Source organism: Haplochromis burtoni, unplaced genomic scaffold, assembly GCF_018398535.1.
Source record: "Haplochromis burtoni strain Fernald_Lab_line unplaced genomic scaffold, NCSU_Asbu1 Contig_186, whole genome shotgun sequence".
Lineage (NCBI taxonomy): Eukaryota > Metazoa > Chordata > Actinopteri > Cichliformes > Cichlidae > Haplochromis > Haplochromis burtoni.
In genome coordinates, this window is record NW_024582547.1 from 329,392 (window position 1) to 347,879 (window position 18,488).

Genomic DNA, 18,488 nt, shown 5'->3' on the forward strand with positions numbered 1-18,488 from the left:
AAACATCCGACTGTGCCCTGTATGCCATGGAAAGCATCGTAAATGAGCTATTATTTAAGGAGTTTAACAGTTTACCTTTCAGCGTCCACAAAGTCTGTGGCAACCCTTGAAGAATCAGGGTTAGGGTTTAGGGGAGGTTAATATCCCCTCTTTTTACAAAATCTTCACCCGTTTGAAAAATGGTAAACCTTCAAGGCCAAAATGAACGTATGATGCTTCATTTGAAAGACACATCTTTTATAGTTACACCCTCCCACTCACAAACCCTAAAGCTAACCCTGAACATGTTACTGCTACGCATGTCTCTCAGTAAAGGAAACAATGCATTTCCACCGGAAACTGAGGGAACTGTTTCACCCTGGGGACCTATGGCTCAGATTTTTTGTTGGAAGAAATATGAGTGTAAGAAGTCCACATATAATAATAAATAAACAAAAATATTATAATTATATTTCACCAATTACTGTTCTCCTTCAGATTTTCCAAAGTCATCCAGCGGGCCAGATTAGAGTCTTTGTGGACTGTTTGACACCACAGCACTAGAGAAAGCTCTAGCTTAACCTTTTAAGTCATATTTGACATTATGTAGTCTGTGTAGGACTACAGAAGAGAAGGAAGATACAATTAAACAGTTGAGACAAGATATTGGACGACCTGCACAACTCTGAAATTGATCATACATCGGATATCGTATCTGTGTTGTAGAGGCGAGAACACGCCGCAGCAGCTGTAACTTACTTTAATAAAAAATACCTGTGTTAAACCTGTAATTAGTTCTTAATTTGTAGGTGAAATATTTGAGATGACATATTAAAATAAAATTATTTAATAGTTATTGCAAAATATATATTTCAAAAGAGCTCACGGTGACTTTCACACTGAGGAAGGTTCCTGCTGAAGGTCAACACTGACTGACATAGTTTTCCTGACAGTAAAAAAGCATCTGGGCTCAAATGGATTAACTATGATTTGTTTCTTCTTCCAGTTCTATACGCCATTTAATGTCATCATCTGCATCATGTATGGTTTGTTTTTGAGGAATGTTGCTTTGAATCCTACAGGCATGCCTGCACAGCCTCCTGTAGCGACAGTCACATGAGAATTCCGTCGACCCTCCAGGAAGAACAACTTTTAGACGTTTCTGTCCTCACAGAAAACGGATCTCGGATGAGACAAAACGGATCAGATCTGTCATTATCATGAGGGCGGTGCTTTCGACAGCCAATCAACGTGATTTTCACTACAAGCTCCCTGGCACAGCAGTGGAGGACGCCTCGGCTGAGTGCTCGCACTCTGTTTACTTTGTCGGCTGGCAGTGTGTTCAGTTCAGTGTGAGGGAGCCGGCTCTGTAGATATGAGCAGCTGGCAGCTGTGAGGCCTCTCAGGACTTCCGTCTGCTCTGACGTGTTAACGATGCTGCTGGACGAGCGGATCTGGTTGCTGTTTAAGCGCCACTGGCCACAGACTCTCACCTACTGGAGCGTGTTCTTCAGCTTCGGCCTGTGCATCGCCTTCCTGGGACCCACTATCCTGGACCTGAGGTGTCAGACCCAGTCGACCCTGCAGCAGATCACCTGGGTGTTTGTGTCTCAGCAGTTCTTTCTGCTGGTGGGCAGCAGCGTGGGAGGACTGTTTAAGAAAACGTGAGTCTGGTTAGTGAACACAGAGTGTTTTCATGAGGTCTAGCTTCACATGTAAAACACCTCACCGCTCACTGTGTTTCATCCAGTGCGTCCTCTGCCAGTCATCGATGCTTTGACTTGTGTTTGTTATCAGAGCTCAGCTGTGAAAGCTGTGAATCCTCTCTCACTCTGCATGTGTGATGGGTTAGACACAAGCCCACTGGGACGGTTTCTAACAGGGTCCATGTGAACCCACACCCAAGGAGTGTGTAGGATAACATAGTTTGCATGTCAGTGATGAACTTTATAATAAACAAAGAATCATATACTTCACCTTTACAGGTCCCAGCTGTGCGGCAAAGGGAGTTACTATGAACTGTTTTCAATCTATGCGCGGTTCCACACATTTCCTAAAAGAACCTGGTTTGTACTAAAAGCATGATATGAATAAACTGCTGGCTGCAAAGCTGAAGCCACTGACGTCAGTGGTTCTAGGAGAGGCTACTCTCTCAGGTGGGTCTGTTATCAGGGTTTCTGTGAGTGCACTACAAGCACAACTGCCTGCAGGAGCCTTTCTAGATACCAAAACCACAATTGTTAAACTAGTTAATATGTCTTATTAGCCTTCTGTTACATGTTGAAAATACACTTATTCACAAGGGGGTGCCACAGTGGGTGGCGTGACATATTTGGATCTTCAGCTTGTTAAGTTTTAGGGAGCCACTTAACCATGATAGCAGCTAAAAAAAGTTAAAAGTTTTTAAATAAGGAAAAGAGGACGTGTTTACCTGTTAAGTTTAAGTCAGTTATGTCACTTATGTCCTCTAATTCACCTGCGTCTTCTAATTACAGGACTTACCTGCAGTGATATCAGTGTTCTTGTTCTGGCAGAATAACTGGTTCTCACATTTGAGCAGGACAGTGGTTTAGAGTTTCACAGAGTACAGAGCCAAATACAGTAACTAACCCTGTGGGTAACAAAGACGTGCCTTTGCTGATATCTCTGCTACCTTTAAAGCTTGCTTTTTGGCCCCAAAGCAGAATAAAGTTACATTGTAAACAAACACATTCAAACGAGAGTTCAGGTTTATGAATGCACAGATAAAATAACTGAGCAGATGAATTATTACACCAAATAGGATTTTTTTTCTTTTCTTTTTTTCTTTTTAGTGACTGAAGTTGAGAGTTTGCAAAATATTGTGGTCTTGATGGACGACTCAGTATGAAATGTTTTGTTCCTGATTAACAATAGTGTTGAAATAATTTTGCAGCTAGACTTTCACCTGTGACAGTTGGACTGAATATTGTATTTGACTGGCAGATCTGTGACATGCAAATGACAGAGTTTTGGTTCACATCTCTGTTTGAAATTTCCAGCCACTGAGCAGGAATGACAGATTGTGTGAAATGGAAATCTACATGTGTTGGGACACAATGGACATACAGTATGATGCCAAACACATTCACTCGTCTGTGACATCCCATTCTTAATCCATAGAGCTTAATATGATGTCGGCCGCTGTTTGCAGCTATAACAGCTTCACCAAGGTTTAGTTTTTGTGGGAATTTCTGACCATTTTTCCAGAATCACACTTGTGGGGCCAGACACTGATTCTCTAACTCATCCCAAACGTCTTCTGTCAGGTTGATTTGAGGAGTTTGTGCAGGCCAGTTAAGTTCTTCCACATCAAACTAACTCGTCCATGTCTTTATGGACCTTGCTTTGTGCAGTGGTGCACAGTCATGTTTGAACAGGGAGGAGCCATCTCCAAACTGTTCCCACAAACTTGGGAGTATATAATTGTCCAAAAATTGTCCAAAATGTCTTGGTATGCTGAAGCATTAGGAGTTCCTTTCACTGAATGTTGGGTTTTTTGGTTAATGGGAAAAAGCCTTTGGAACCTTGGAATGTTCCCATGGAAGCCCAGTCTATTTCTTATTGTTAAATCATCAAAACTGACCTTAACTGAGACAAGTGAGACTTTTGAGACATCTTGGCTGAGTTGTTCTTGATGTTTCTTTGTGCAATGATGTGTTGCTTTTAGAGATCTTTCAGCTTACTTCACTTAATACATACATACATTTTCTACTTCAGTGAGGAGGTCTGGCAGTACTCAGGATAGTGTGGCTGTTGAACCAGAGATTAGCTTTCCAAAAAATGTAGTTAATCACAGTTAATTTATGATTGAATAAGGAGGGAACTATTAATATAAAATAATATTTAATAAAATAAATCATCATTTAAAAAAACAGATTTTCTATTTACTTGGGTTATTTTTAAAATAATTAAATTTGTTTCGTGATCTGAAACGTGTGAGGAAAAAGAGGAAAAACAGAAACTAGGAAGTGGGCAAATACTTTTTCACAGCGCAGTTTCAGCCTGGTACCTATCATACGGGCATGTGGAATTCTCTAAATACTGAGGAAAGGTGCTTTTTTTCTTCACTCCTTTACCAAAGACACGCTGGACCGTCCATTACGAACAGAGAGGACATAATGCTGCCGCATTCATACAAACAAACAACATAATTAATAAGTGACTTTGGTCATTATGTACATTGCTGTGTTCTCCCCTGTTACTGTTACTTGCCAATATGCTGTTAGGTGTTGAACTTTCATCAGTTTGAAGTGCATAGTTCACTTATAGATTTAACAAACTTGAAGCACTTTACAAAAGCTTTCATGTTATATAGTTAATGACCTACAGTACTGTATGTTTAAATAATCCACAAGAATTTTGGCACATTGCAAAAAGCAGTTGGAAAAATAGGCACGCATAAGGTCAAATTGTTATGCCTAAATGACTGGGTCAGAGCATCTCCAAAACTGTAACTCTTGTGGGGTTCTCCCAGTCTCTATGAAAGGGAGTCCACGGAAGGAACAGTGGTGAACCAGAGACTGAGTCATGGTTGGCCAAGTCTCAGTGATGCATGTTAGTGGTTGGCCTATGTGGTCAGATACAAGAGAAGAGCTGACCCCTGTCCACTGCCGAATGCTTACATAACCCTAACCCAGGCACCAGGATGCACTGTAGAAAGAAGTCAAGCCGCTAGAAAGGTAATGTCAATGTTCTGCTGGGAAACCTTGGGTCCTGCCATCCATGTGGAGTTTACTTGTACATGTACCACCTAGCTAAGCATTGTCGAGGACCACGCCCACCACGATTCATGGGGTTTTCCCTGATGGCTGTGGCCTCTTTCAGCAGAATAATGCACCCTGCCACAAAGACAAAATGGTTCAGGAACAGTGAGTTTGAAATGTTCAGCTGTGATCCAGCTTCAGCTTCTGAAAACGGGCCTGTTTTGCATGTGGCTAAAGCAAAGTCAAGTGGCTGTTAAGAGGTTAAACAGCCAACCATGTTTCTTGGACATTTGTTTTTTTAACCATTATCTTTTAGTGCACCTACACTGTTTTTTCATTATCACTGTTGAGAAAGCTCCTTTATCTTTATCGCGTCTGCTGCTCACCTTGCACACCTGCGTAGGTGAATTCATTTCCCAAAAGCTAATCCTGGATGTGTTTGTGTGCACTTTGGAAGCCTTAAACAGTACATTTATATCATTTAAAGTGGAAGCCTTTACAAACTCAGCAGGTGTGATTCATTACTTTTTGCTGCTGGTTTTTCACCCTCTGGTGGTTTTTGTGAATGTCCCTGTAGCTAACAGAGGATTATCTGGGCCAAGCTGAAAGAGAAGAAGGGGAATGTAAGGTGAAGATAAGATGTAGGTTTGCTGAAGCTGTGTGTGTGTGTGGGTGGCTGTGATAATTTTGGCTAGGTAAATATGTTTTAAGCGACAGACCATCAAGGTGACTTTACTGCAGCAGTAAGTAGGTGTGAATGTAGGCGGAGGATTATTGTTGGTATTTTCCTTTAGTTTTAGGTTAGTAGAGCATAACAAGTTGTTTATTTATTCAAACAAAACTCTATCATGTGTACACAGGATGTGTATTCTATCCTCTGCTCCCTCTTTTTTTTTTTTTTAGCCTTAAGTCCTCGCTCTTAGCCCTCTTCATCTGCACCCTCATCATCTCGCTGGTGTTTGCCGTCATACCACTATGTCACCACGTCATACTGCTGTCCATCGCCATGGCGCTGGCTGGCAAAGCCATGGGCGTGATCGACACCATCGCCAACCTGCAGCTAGTGAAGCTGTACCAGAAGGACTCTGCCATCTTCCTGCAGGTCACTAAGATGTTGATGTGTCTGTGTGTTTGTGTCGGTGCAGTTAAAAAGCTGCTGTCGGTCAATTTGGGAAAAAAAAAAGAAAATCACTCTTTGACATAGCCTTGTTGAAAAAAGTAAGAGGAGTAACTGAGAATAATGGTGCCTTAATGAGCATTTTTATTTAGTCAAACAGTCACATGGTTTTGTGTCTGGATTTTCATGGATTTTATAGGTTACTCATTTGTTTACTGTTTGGATTCCTTTCATTGGGCTCATTAGGAGGCCAAACTAGGTTAAAAGGAGAGTGAATGTGTGACTTACATTCATCGTGCCAACAGAAACCAGGCGCCTGCACAGTCAGGTGAAAATCCTGTTTGCTTGTCATTGCAAATGACCCCTTATCACACTGCCCTTGACACACCACACTAAGCCTGCACGATTATGGCAAGAATGATTATCACAATTATTTTGTTCAGTCTTGAAATTACTTTTATTTGTAGTGATTATTAAAAGTCTTTAGAGACAAAGTGTCTTTTTATTGCACTGTCATATAAATTGAATACTGCTTTCACATCTCAACGTCTGTATAAATCTTAGCACAAATATAGCATCTCTTCATTATTGAGCTGAGCATCTCTTAGAAGAAAAGTAGAAAATACATGTAAGAAAAACAAAACACACCAAAATGTAGCACAAAATTAATTCAGAAGGACACTTTCACTATCATTTCACCTTTACGTTGTGCTACATTATGCTAATAAATTAGTCTTTGCAGACAAATAATATAAAGTCTGTAATTCCGTCCTGTCTCTGATGCCGTGTATTTGTCCAGACTATTCCAAGAAACTTCAAGCTGTGTGGTTCAGGGAACAGCTGTGATAATGGGTCAGCGGCTGATTTGGTCAACAGAGCATGCTTTTTAAATATCGCTTGATCGTGCTCATATGATTGTTGGAAACCAAAATTGTGATTGAGTTTAAAATTGTATTATTTGTACAGATGTGGCTGATAGAATAGAATTCAACTTTATTGTCATTGCACATGCACAGGTACAGGGCAACGAAATGCAGTTTAGTACAATGCCAGCTAAAATAAATGAATAAGTACATGCAGGGCTGGAGGAGGGTGCAATATTTTAAAAAGTAAAAAAAAAATCTTTTTTTTAATCTTGAAAGTTCTGACTCCTAGACTGCTAGATCCTCTTAATTTGAATAACGGAGGCTGCTGTTCGTGTCTCTTGCTAGGCCTTGCATTTCTTCACAGGCCTTGGGGCACTGGTCAGTCCCCTGGTGGCCGATCCCTTCCTGGCTGAGGACAGCTGTGTGCTGGGAGCTAACTTGACCACCAACTCATCCTCTCCCAGGAACCTACAGCATCTCCGCAGCACCCTCGCTGGCCATGGAGCAGCACTGCACACCATCTCTCACTTTCGTCTGTATACTGACGGGGTTGTCGTCACCAGGGTGTCGTATGCTTTCTGGATCATGGCTCTTATCAATGTGAGTTCAATGTGATGATCCTTGATTTCTTAATTTTTGTATATTTTTCACACTTAAATGTTTCAGATTATCAAACCAATGTAAATATTAGGCAATGATAACCCGAGAAAATACAACAGAGTTTTTAAGTGATGATTAAATACATTTTTTGGAAAGAAGGTCAATTTCTCTTACAGTAACCAGGCTTAATTACTTCCAGACCCACTGAATCAAAAAAATCCCTTTCTGGATTGATGAGATAAAAGCTGAACTTTCTGGAAGCTTTGAGTCCCATCATATCTGGTGTAAAACTAACACAGCATTTCATAAGAAGAACATCATACCAGCAGTCAAACATGGTGCTGGTCTAGGCCTGCTTTGCTGCTTCAGAACATGGATGACTTGCTGTAATTGGTGGAACCATGAATTCTGCCCTTCGTTTGCGAGGTGCGCCTGCTGCTTAACAGCACAGAGAGGAGAGGGCGGGGCGGCGAGGGATTCTCTGACCGGCTGGAGCGGCATCTAATAACCAACTCGCAAAATAAAACAAAATAAAAACAAACCAACAAACACGAAAACACCAGACATTATAATACAGACTTATAATTTGCACCGATGTTTTTTCGAAATTCTGTAAACGAAAAGTGAGCGCGAGAGCCCTCGGTGCGCCTGCTCGCTGCTCAAGTCAAAGTAAACTTTATTGTCATCTCCGCTACAGTCCAGTATATAGAGAGACGAGACGGCGAGGCTCCAGTTACAGCAGTGCAAGTAAACAATGTATATAAGAAGAGTAAGAAAATAAATATACACTTTAGGATTAGGGATAAAGGGATCAATAACAATTTAAAATTTGATGATTTGGGGGGGGGGCGCCAGAGGGAGTGTTCGCCCAGGGCGCCAAACAGGCTAGGACCACCACTGCCTGAAATGATTTTCCAACAGTCTTGAAGGAGTTCCCAGAGATGCTGAGCACTTGTTGGCCTGTTTGCCTTCACTCTGTGGTCCATCTCATCCCAAACCATCTCAATTGGGTTAAGGTCAGGTGACTGTGGAGGCCAGGCCATCTGGTCTGATCTGGGGTCATTGTCCTGTTGAAAAATAAATGATGGTCCAACTAAATGCAAACTGGATAGAATGGCATGTCGCTGCAGGATGCTGTGGTAGCCATGCTGGTTCAGTGTGCCTTCAGTTTTGAATAAATCCCCAACAGTGTCACCAGCAAAGCACCCCACACCATCACACCTCCTCCACCATGCTTCATGGTGGGATCCATGCATGTGGAGACCATCTGTTCACCTTTTCTGCGTCGCACAAAGACACGGCAGGTGGAACCAAAGATCTCAAATTTGGGCTGATCAGACCAAAGCACAGATTTCCACTGGTTTAATGTCCACTCCTTGTGTTTCTTGGCCCAAACAAATCTCTTCTGCTTGTTGCTTTTCCTTAGTAGTGGTTTCTTAGCAGCTATTTGACCATAAAGGTCTGATTCACAGTCTCCTCTGAACTTTTTGAGGCTGGTGACTTGGATGAATTTATCCTCAGCAGCAGAGCTGACTCTTGGTCTTCCTTTCCTGGGGCGGTCCTCATGTGAGCCAGTTTCCTCGTAGCACTTGATGGTTTTTGCGACTGCACTTGGGGACGCATTCAGTTTTAGAACATTTCCAGACTGACCTGACAGTAATAATAATAATAATAATAATGGATTAGATTTATATAGCGCTTTTCAAGGCACCCAAAGCGCTTTACAATGCCACTATTCATTCACTCTCGCATTCATACACTGGTGGAGGCAAGCTACAGTTGTAGCCACAGCTGCCCTGGGGCAGACTGACAGAAGCGAGGCTGCCATATCGCGCCATCGGCCCCTCTGGCCAACACCAGTAGGCGGTAGGGTAAAGTGTCTTGCCCAAGGACACAACGACCAGGACAGAGAGCCCAGGGATCGAACCGGCGACCTTCCGGTTACAGATGCGCTTCCCAACCCCCTGAGCCACGGTCGCCCCTTAGCCACGGTAGCTGACTGGTTCTTGCCATAATATGAATTCTAACAGTTGTCAAATAGAGCTGTCAGCTGTGTACCAACCTGACTTCTAGATAATAGAACTGATGCTCCCAACCCCATTAAGAAAGCTTGAAATTCCAGAAATGAACCGTGACAAGGCACACCTGTCGTGATAACCATTTCAGGTGACTACATCATGATGTCACTGAGAGAAGGTCAACGGTTTGGAGCACTGTCAACAAAGCAATCTTCAACAATCTTAAACCATAATACATAGTGTTACTGATCAATTTTTTTCTTTGCTAGATAATTCCATGTATCTTGCTTCATATATTTGATGTCTTCATTTTGTATCACAATGTAGAAAGTAGTAAAAGTAAAGAATAACCATTAAATGAGAAGGCGTGTCCAGACTTTTGACCGCTAGTGTACATGTGATGAATATGTAAAAAAAATGGTACTGTACATGATGTGAATAATGCAAACACATAGTTACATGATCTTGAAAGTTAATCTAAGCTGTCTGTTGTGTGGTGTGAATAGGATCCTCTTATGAAAAGAACACTAGTCAGGTGTGGTTCTGAATGAACAAAGAGCCCCTGTTTGACATGTTTGCCTCATTGTTAGTAGAGTAGTCAAACATGCTACTAGAACAGTGTAAGAAATATAATCAGCTTTCTCTTAAACACTGAATTTGTGTGTAAGTTTGTACCTAAGTCAGATGTTTAGCTTGGTCGAGTAATTAGCTCGGGGTGCTGGCGGCGAAGAAACAAAACAATCTGCACGGATTTTCAGCGTAGTTTTCTTCCCCATAATGAAATCACTGATGTATCCCATGACTAGATTTCCCGAGTAGTGCTGAACAATTTCACATGAAAATGGCTCAAATGGAAGTTAATGATATAATGACATTTCCAGATAGCACTGCTGCTCCTCAGAGTTGCCTAAACCTCTTGTTTACAGTTTATCTGGGTTAGAAGTAACAGCAGTTCAGATGAAGTAAACAGACTTCCCCACTGCGTGCAGCATTTTCAGAGTGTGCTGGATCAGTTTCAAGCTGACGACAAGAAAAGAAGATTGCATGTTTGTGAGAACCTCTTCTCACAAACATACAAACAGGAAGTGTTACCTCTTCATTTGGTGAACAACGTTCTCATTGTGTGTCTGTGTGTTTGTGTGTGTTTTGACAGCTCCCTGTCCCAGCGGCAGTGCTCGCATTGATGTCCCATGAGCGATTGCTGCCTTGCTCCAGAAGCAGTCCACGTCTGCTTGATGCAGACTCCAACAGGAGTCCCACGGGGGACACGGACCAAGGTAGTGCACACGTGTTTGTGTGTCTGTGTGACAACTTTGCTGAGATGAAAGTGCAGACCTCTGAGTGTGACTGTCTCCCCAGGACATGGGAGTGTGTTTAGCTGCTGTAACCCTGCCAAACTCCGGGATCGCTCTGCTACTTTCTTCATCATCCACGCTCTAGGAGGAGCTATCCTCTTTATCACAGATGGGATTATAGTAAGGCTTCCAGCTAACACCACACACAATTACACATGAACCTTTTACACTTTGCTTTAGTGTCTGAGGTGAGAGGGCCAGGTGAATACCTGAATTGCTAACCATGCTGGTCATATTTATAGCAATTCCAATGATTAAAGCCATTTAGGACTGCAGTTAGCTTCAAAATGATGAAGAGTTTGTGCGATTGTTAAGATGAAAACCTGTGGAGGTATGGAGATGTGTAGGAGAGAGGGCAGTGGACCCCGATCTAGGTGAAGGACAGAAGTGACAATCAGTGAGCAGCAGAATGGCTCCATGGAAAGAAAGAGCAATGTTTACTTTTTTAGACTCAGAGTGTTGATGAAGAAGTATACAATGTGTGTTTGTGGATCTAGAGAAAGCATATGATAGGATGGCAAGAGAAACTGAGGTACTGTATGAGAAATTCTGTTTGAAGAAAAAGTTGAGGGAAGGTTGAAGTAGCTTGACATGTGCAGAGGAGACATAGTGGATATACTGGACAAAGGATGTTAAAGATGGCGTTTCCAGGCAGGAGGAAAAGATCCCTGAACTGGTCCAAATTTGTTTGATAGCTGTAGGTAAGTAAAATGGGAACAATCCAAGAATAACCGTTTACACAAGAAACAACAAAACAGAATCGTGATATGTGAGAGCTTCAGTGGTTTTGGCTTTGCTGTATTAAAACATCATCTAATCGAGTAAGACTCTGCTTAGGAGCAACACAGAGCAGTACATCGATGTACCGTCACCGTTAAAATAGAAAGTTTGCACTTGTGACATCATGACTGTTTATTACACTGTGTTATATATTATATTGCACCCGTGTTATATTTATAGAAGCAATATCCTGGGAAGGGATATTGCTTCTATAAATGTGGTAAGAAATCATACAAAAAGAGCACCTTTACACTGAGTTTCCTTAAGAAACGTCATTATTAGAGTGACCGGCTGAAGGCTGTCTGTGAATCCAGTGTAAACAGGCAATATAAAGTTTTAAGAACAAGGCTCAGATATTATGGTGCCTTATTTGATCTGATTATATGTTACCAATGAGAACAGGGAAAAAAGTGAGCGACAAAGTTTGTTCCTGGGCCTGATCTAACTGACCTCCGGCCGGGTTTCTTGTCCTGCAGGGCTCTTATGCTGGCTTCGTCTACACCTACGCAGTCTCCCCTCCTCTGCTGATGGGCCATAAGATGGCAGGCTGTCTGGACAGCATATTCTGGGCCGCGATCACCGTGGGAAGACTGGCTTCAATGTACTTGTCCTATAGATACACGGCACCCAAGCTGCTCACCGTCAGTCTGGTATGGACACGTGTCTGAAGGACAAACCTGCATGAACACAGATATCACAGGGCAGGAAAAGCAGAGGTGACCATCAGGGGTCAGGCTTTATTCCTCTTAAAGCTATAAGACGTTTGTCTTACGACAGTTCAAACCAAATATTTGAACAGGGTGGGAATGCAGCCACCGAGAAGAGGATTGTTGTCTGAGTGGGTACACACAGTGTGTCTGAGCTAACCTGGTTCAGTCTCACTTTACCACATCAGTCTGATTCATTCCACTCAGTTTCGGCATTGTAGTGTAGTGTCTCTGTGGACAAGCAGACCATTACAAACGTATAAATGCCGTCCTGCTTGCTCTCATAAGTAAGGATTGTTATTATCAGTTTTCTGCAGTGTTAGCCTGAACATAAAGTTTGCCTTTCTCATGCAAACAGTGTTACTGTTGTTTTTTGTCTTTATTAATTTTGTTTAACAATAACAAAATTGTATCAGAATCAGAATGGGGTTTATTATTTATTTTATGAAATGCAAAAAAACAAATTTTCTACAGTTTCCTGGAGCCCGGGGTGATTTTAAATGATCGTGTTTACAGGTTTTAACCTGTAATGGTTTCTAGTTTTGTTCGTCACAACAGGCTCTCTGTTATGTGTTGAATATCTCAGCTGGTCAAGTGTTAGACTGAAGCCGACTTTGGTTCTTTGCTGGGTTTTGGCAGCACTTAGTTCCCTTTTAACCTTTAGCAGGACTTTCCAGTGTTAGTCTAAGCTTTCAAATCCAGTCACCTGTTATTTCCACTTTACAACAGTATGTGTACATTTCCATCAACGTCTGTGCATCACCTCTCTGTTGTTCTTTCTGTTTATGTATATTTTATATTTTGTGTGTGTGTGTGTGTGTGTGTGTGTGTGTGTGTGTGTGTGTGTGTGTGTGTGTGTGTGTGTGTGTGTGTGTGTTTCTCAGGTGGGAGTCATACTGGTTCAGTGCCTGCTGTTAATCTTCTACACCAGCTCTGTGTTTCTGTTCTTTGGCACCTGTGTGTTGGGCCTGTGCATCAGCAGTGTGTTCCCCTCTCTGTTAGCCTTCACAGAGGACATATTAGAATACAAAGGTACACACACGCATCGTCAGTGCCTCACAGGAGTACAGCCATCAAACAGTCATTGTTAATATTAGGCTAAGATAACCCGACGATTTCATTTATTAAAGGGAAAAGGCTTCCCAACCCTACCTGGCCCGGTATAAAAAAGTAACCTCCCCAACAGAGAGTGGCTTATGAAATTAAATTCAGTTTGTTTTGCCATAGTCTGGCCTGATTACTGCCAGACCTGTTGAATCAAAAAAATAAAAAATAGAATCTGACCAAGTGAAGTTCTCATAGAGCAACACTTCATGCCAAAATGTAAAGAATCTGAAGAAGAGAAACAAAATCAGTCTAGAACGGTCTTTTCTATGACTTTGAGAGAGCTAATTTCCAAAAATGGATATAATGTTGAACAGTGGTGAACCTTTACAGGAGGAAAAAATAACTCCTATCAAAATAAGAGCGCACTCGTGGCTTATTCAGGTCACAAAGGAACGCAGACAAACACGTAAAGAACAGTTAAGGTCAGCATCCATACAGTTTGCTCACTGAAGTATTTTCATTTGTAATATTTCTGTCTTTGTTAGGATTTGTAGAAAAAGAAAACAACGGTCAGAAAGAGGACAAATACTTTTTCACTGCACCAGGGTGCATACTGCATTTGCTGCATAAGTAACCTTATATATATTGTAAACCAGTAGGAAATGAGTAAAATCATTCCTGATGACACTCAGTTACAGAAAAGTTAACAGTGAAAGTGTAAAACAGAATAACTTGTTTGCAAAACATAAATACAATATTGGATGAAGAGCAGATCAAACTGTGGGCATGAAAATATGTGCTCACTTTGAATTTCATGCCACAAAGGCAGCAGAAGGAGAGATTTATAATACATGAAATTAAAACATAAAAATGTAGATCCATGCAGCATTTTTACATGTAAAAATAAAATATTGATGTTCTGTTTATAATACGCATCATAAATAACTGTGTTTCTACAGTTCTGTTGAGGGTTTTCCCCACATTCCTGCACTTGAGTGTAATAATTTCCCCCAAAACAGACAAAGATTGTTTAAATATACATGTTTGTCTTCAAGTATGATTTATTATTAGGTCTTAATGATCAGATCTTACTGATTCATTTATACTTTCATTAGTTTTTACAATTTTTATGTCATCCAGTTTTTATTATAATATTAAAATTAATTTAAATTTAAATTTCTCGATATATTTTACATCAAGTGTTTAATATAAACAGAAACCCTGTTCTCCATGTAACACACACATATGATCATAATCTAACACATTTGTTCATTTGTTTGATTATTAATTATTATAACTTAATAATAAGCATTGATTTTTTTTTTTTTATTAATTGCCTCATGTACACTTTTACAGCGTGCAACTTTTGTCCCATAGCTGTAGATTATTCCTGTGTGCTTATTGTGTGTTACAGGCTGTGCCACAACAGTGCTGGTAACGAGTGCCAGCACGGGGGAGATGCTGCTTCAGCTGCTTGTTGGATCGGTAAGAAAGGATTCGAGACTCTTCTGTCTTCCTGAACATTTTTATAAAGCATTCGCTTTCACAAAATGCTTTTACATTCAGTGTTTTATATGAATTTCTCGTTTCTTTCTGAAACATTTAAATAAGTGTAATATAATAGTGCATGTCCCCTCACTGGGGAACAGGCTTTCAGGTCACTACTGAGCATTTGTGCAGTGACTGTAGCCTGCTGTGTCTGCATGAATTAGGCTAAAGCGCCTCACTAACGTTGCTTGTTGGCTCCATTGCTTCCCAGGGTTGACCACTGAGATCTTTGCGATTTGGAACTCAATGTGTGTTTATGTGTGTGGCTCCTGCAGGTGATCCACAGTCAGGGCAGCTACTCCTTCCTGCTGTGCGGTACAGTAGCATCCTTTATCGGCTTCTGCCTGTTCCTGCTGCTCCTCTATATCCAGAATATCCACAGAAGCCAGCACACAGGTAAATACATGCAGAAAGACTAAATGATTTGCCAAAACACTGGTGATACAAAAGGCAGCCTCATGTGGCCATTAGAGGAACTGCAATTTTGGCACTTGTGCTTCAGTCACATTTTCTGCCCTGGAGGTTGCTGCCTGGACTTGTTTGGACTAATTCTGACGTTTCATTCTGGTTCTATCTGCGCTCACAGGTAGCGAACCAACAATCAAACCTCCTTTTTCATAGATTTTTTTCAGCTTGACAATATCGCATCCGATGTGACGTGTCAGCCTGTGGATGTCTTTTTTTTTTCTCCTGTTTTCCTTTAGTAACCAACTCTTTTACCTCTCAGATTTGTCTGAATGCACAGACATGAAAGAGAAGCCAAAGACCGGAGACTCGTGATGCACTGGAACCCAGAGAACAGAGGATACAGCAAAGGGAGAAATGCTTCAGGAGAAGCTGACACTTCTTCCCCCGGGGTGGAGGGTTCACAATCACACTCCTGCGTCATGGAAATCACATGCTGAATAATTATTTGCACCCTACTTTCACAGCCTGATGATCAACAAACGGCTCAATGGATGATTAGAGTGTACACAATCATCTCTTTGAGCACATTAAACTGTGCGTTGATTAAATACGACCTCTTCAGTATGAATGTGAATGGACTCTTATAATAGGACTCGTTCGGTGGTGGAAAATAAAGATAAGATGCAGTCGGTTAGAGATCTTTTATTATTGGTTTCTCCTACTGCAATTCTTCTTATATGAACTCTTCCTCACACATCAATACGCAATACAGTCAATCCTGTGTGTGCATGTAAAGTGAGTCACTAATGGAGATTATCAGTCATCAAAAGTGGTTTTGGATGGGGCCAGACTGCAGGCCTTTCTCTGAAGTGTTTCACTTTTGAACTGGTAGGTGTTACGAGCAAAGAGTTTCAATTCACTTTCACCTATATAGAACCAAATCACAACAACAGTCACCTCAAGCACTTCATATCATAAGGTAAAGATCCTACAATAAAATAGATCAATCAAGTTCTTATATAGTGCTTTGCTATTCTACCTGAACAATCCAAGCTCTTTATACATCATGTCTCATTCACCTAAGTGCTTTTCTTCCCTATGCTTAAGCACTTATAAGTAGTATATCCAACATTTACACACTGATGGATGCAAGCTTCTGTTTAGTAGATGACCTCTTGAGCTACAGCCACACCAGACAAGCAAAGTGTCAGATACCAAAAGATCTTATCTTTCAATTCAAGTGTCTTATATATACTATATGTTATGCATATTCGACTTAACGGTTCTTTTATTCTAAAGTTTAAATTTGGTTTTGCCATATGTCATTTGAAAGGGTACTAAGTGGTGCTGTAAAGACGATTCCCACGTCTGGTAGGCCTTCAAAAGAATCCTGAGGGAGGCTGGGGAGCTCAAGTGTACCATGTTCAACATACCATTTATATTAAAATGGTTACCTGTGGTAAAACGACTCAGTATCCCAACACCTTCCATAGTTACACCTCTTTCATAGCGTGCGGCTCATAAAAATCGGTAATCCATTATCTCAGATTATTAGAATATTTTCCAAGGTCAAGCAGAAAAGTATTTACAGAAATATCTGAAAAGTATGCTCATTTAAACACTGACTGTATTAATGGAGTTCATTAGCTTGTGGGACTGCTGAGGTGTTATTAAAGCCTAGGTTGCTTTGATAGCGGTCTTCAGCTCATCTGTAGTTTGAGGTTGGGTGGTTCTTGTCTTTTTTTTCAACATGTGGAGTTCATGTGTGAGCGAGTTGGCTGGCCAGTGGGAATATGGCCAGAAAATCATTTGGTAAAGTCCTTCTGAAAGCTAAAGTTCTTCTCCATATAGCTTGTCAACAGATTAAAGCATGAAGTGTTCTGAAATGACATGGCAAAGTTTGGCTTTTGACTTTATAATAGTGGACCGACCACCACAAATACCAGCAAAGGACATGGTGCAAGAGTCATCACAGGCTTTACACTAGACTTCAAACACCTTGGACTTACTGCCTCTCCACTCTTCCTCCAGGATTTTCAAATGAAGTACAAAATTTGCTTTAATCTGAAAAGAGGAAAAGAGGACCGGATCACAGAACAAAAGTCCAGTTTGTTGTCTCCTTAGCACAGGTCAGAAGCTTCTCACACTTCATTCAGGAGCGACCTGAGGTGGCTGTAGCTCAGGAGACAGCGCAGGTCATCTGTTAATTAGAAGGTTGGTGGTTTGATCCCTGGCTGTTTCAGTCTGCATGCCAAAACACCTTTGGGCACATTAAATTCTTAATATTTGAGAGTTTATTACAGTTCATTCTTAAAGTCTTTCAAGAGTTTTCAGTCAAGATGCTTTCACTGTTTGAACTGGACAGATCAATGTGGTAACTTGAGCACATAACCAAGTCTGGAACAACTTGTATTCAAAGTGGTGATGTAGACAATGTAGCAATGTTTTGAAGCTTGATGCTGATGCTGCTGGACTACAGCACTACTGGAATTACAACAGAGAATCGATGTATTTAGAGGCTATTCCTGATCATTTTCAGTCAATAAAATTAAATTCACTTTTTCTGAGTCTGAATAAGTTTAGAAAGTGAAATTCATTTAAAAGTGAAACTGATTTGTGTGAGTGTATGCGCGTGTTTGTTTCCTGGCGGACATTAAAGACGCAGTCAGTTAGAGATCTTTTATTATTGGTCTCACCTAACTCTTTTGATATAAACACTTCCTCGCACATCAATACGCCACTTAAGACAAGCAGCTTGTAAACATTTGAAAAAAGCATCAAACAGTTGGAGAACTGGACAATACAAAGCAAGAAGGGGCTCAATTTGTCCAAAACAAGATTTTACATTTGAAGGAAAAGTCAAGGGGGGAAAAAATAAAATAAAATCAGAATACAAAAACAAATATGTCGATGAATAAAAGGCCAAGAGGAAATTTTAAATGGAGTTGAGGTTGAGGTCACATTCCAGCTATTTCATAGTTTTTTTTTTTTCATTAAAGTTACTGCAAAAATATGCAATATAGCTTACCAATTCTATTGGGTATAAAGTCATACAAATAAATATTAAGTGGCAGTGCCTGATTACAAATTATTGTAAATTTATTTGATACACGGTAAAAGATTAAACTCTTGTTTGCCATATAAAATACCAAGTGCATAATTGTTTCCTCCCTTTGGGAAAATAGACATTTCTCAGTAAGCAAACAACATTTCAAAGAGCAACTCTGAGGCATAGAAAAGTGACAGAATCCAATACTACAGGAACCCCGAAGATTTAAGTGCAAACGTTTCATCACAACATCTGCATTTACAATATCAGCACTATTATCAAAACACATA

The 18,488-nt window shown here is 40.8% G+C and overlaps 1 protein-coding gene across 1 annotated transcript; it reads left to right on the forward strand.

The window, feature by feature from the left end:
- The first annotated feature begins 824 nt into the window (after nt 1–824).
- Nucleotides 825–17,985, forward strand: LOC102311398 (major facilitator superfamily domain-containing protein 4A). The gene is made up of 10 exons (XM_005934502.3): nt 825–1,643; nt 5,607–5,805; nt 7,032–7,286; nt 10,458–10,581; nt 10,664–10,779; nt 11,916–12,089; nt 13,031–13,178; nt 14,608–14,678; nt 15,017–15,137; nt 15,469–17,985. The coding sequence occupies exons 1-10, from the start codon at nt 1,414–1,416 to the stop codon at nt 15,519–15,521; spliced, it is 1,491 nt and encodes a 496-aa protein (XP_005934564.1). The 5' UTR covers nt 825–1,413; the 3' UTR covers nt 15,522–17,985.
- Nucleotides 17,986–18,488: the final 503 nt, after the last annotated feature.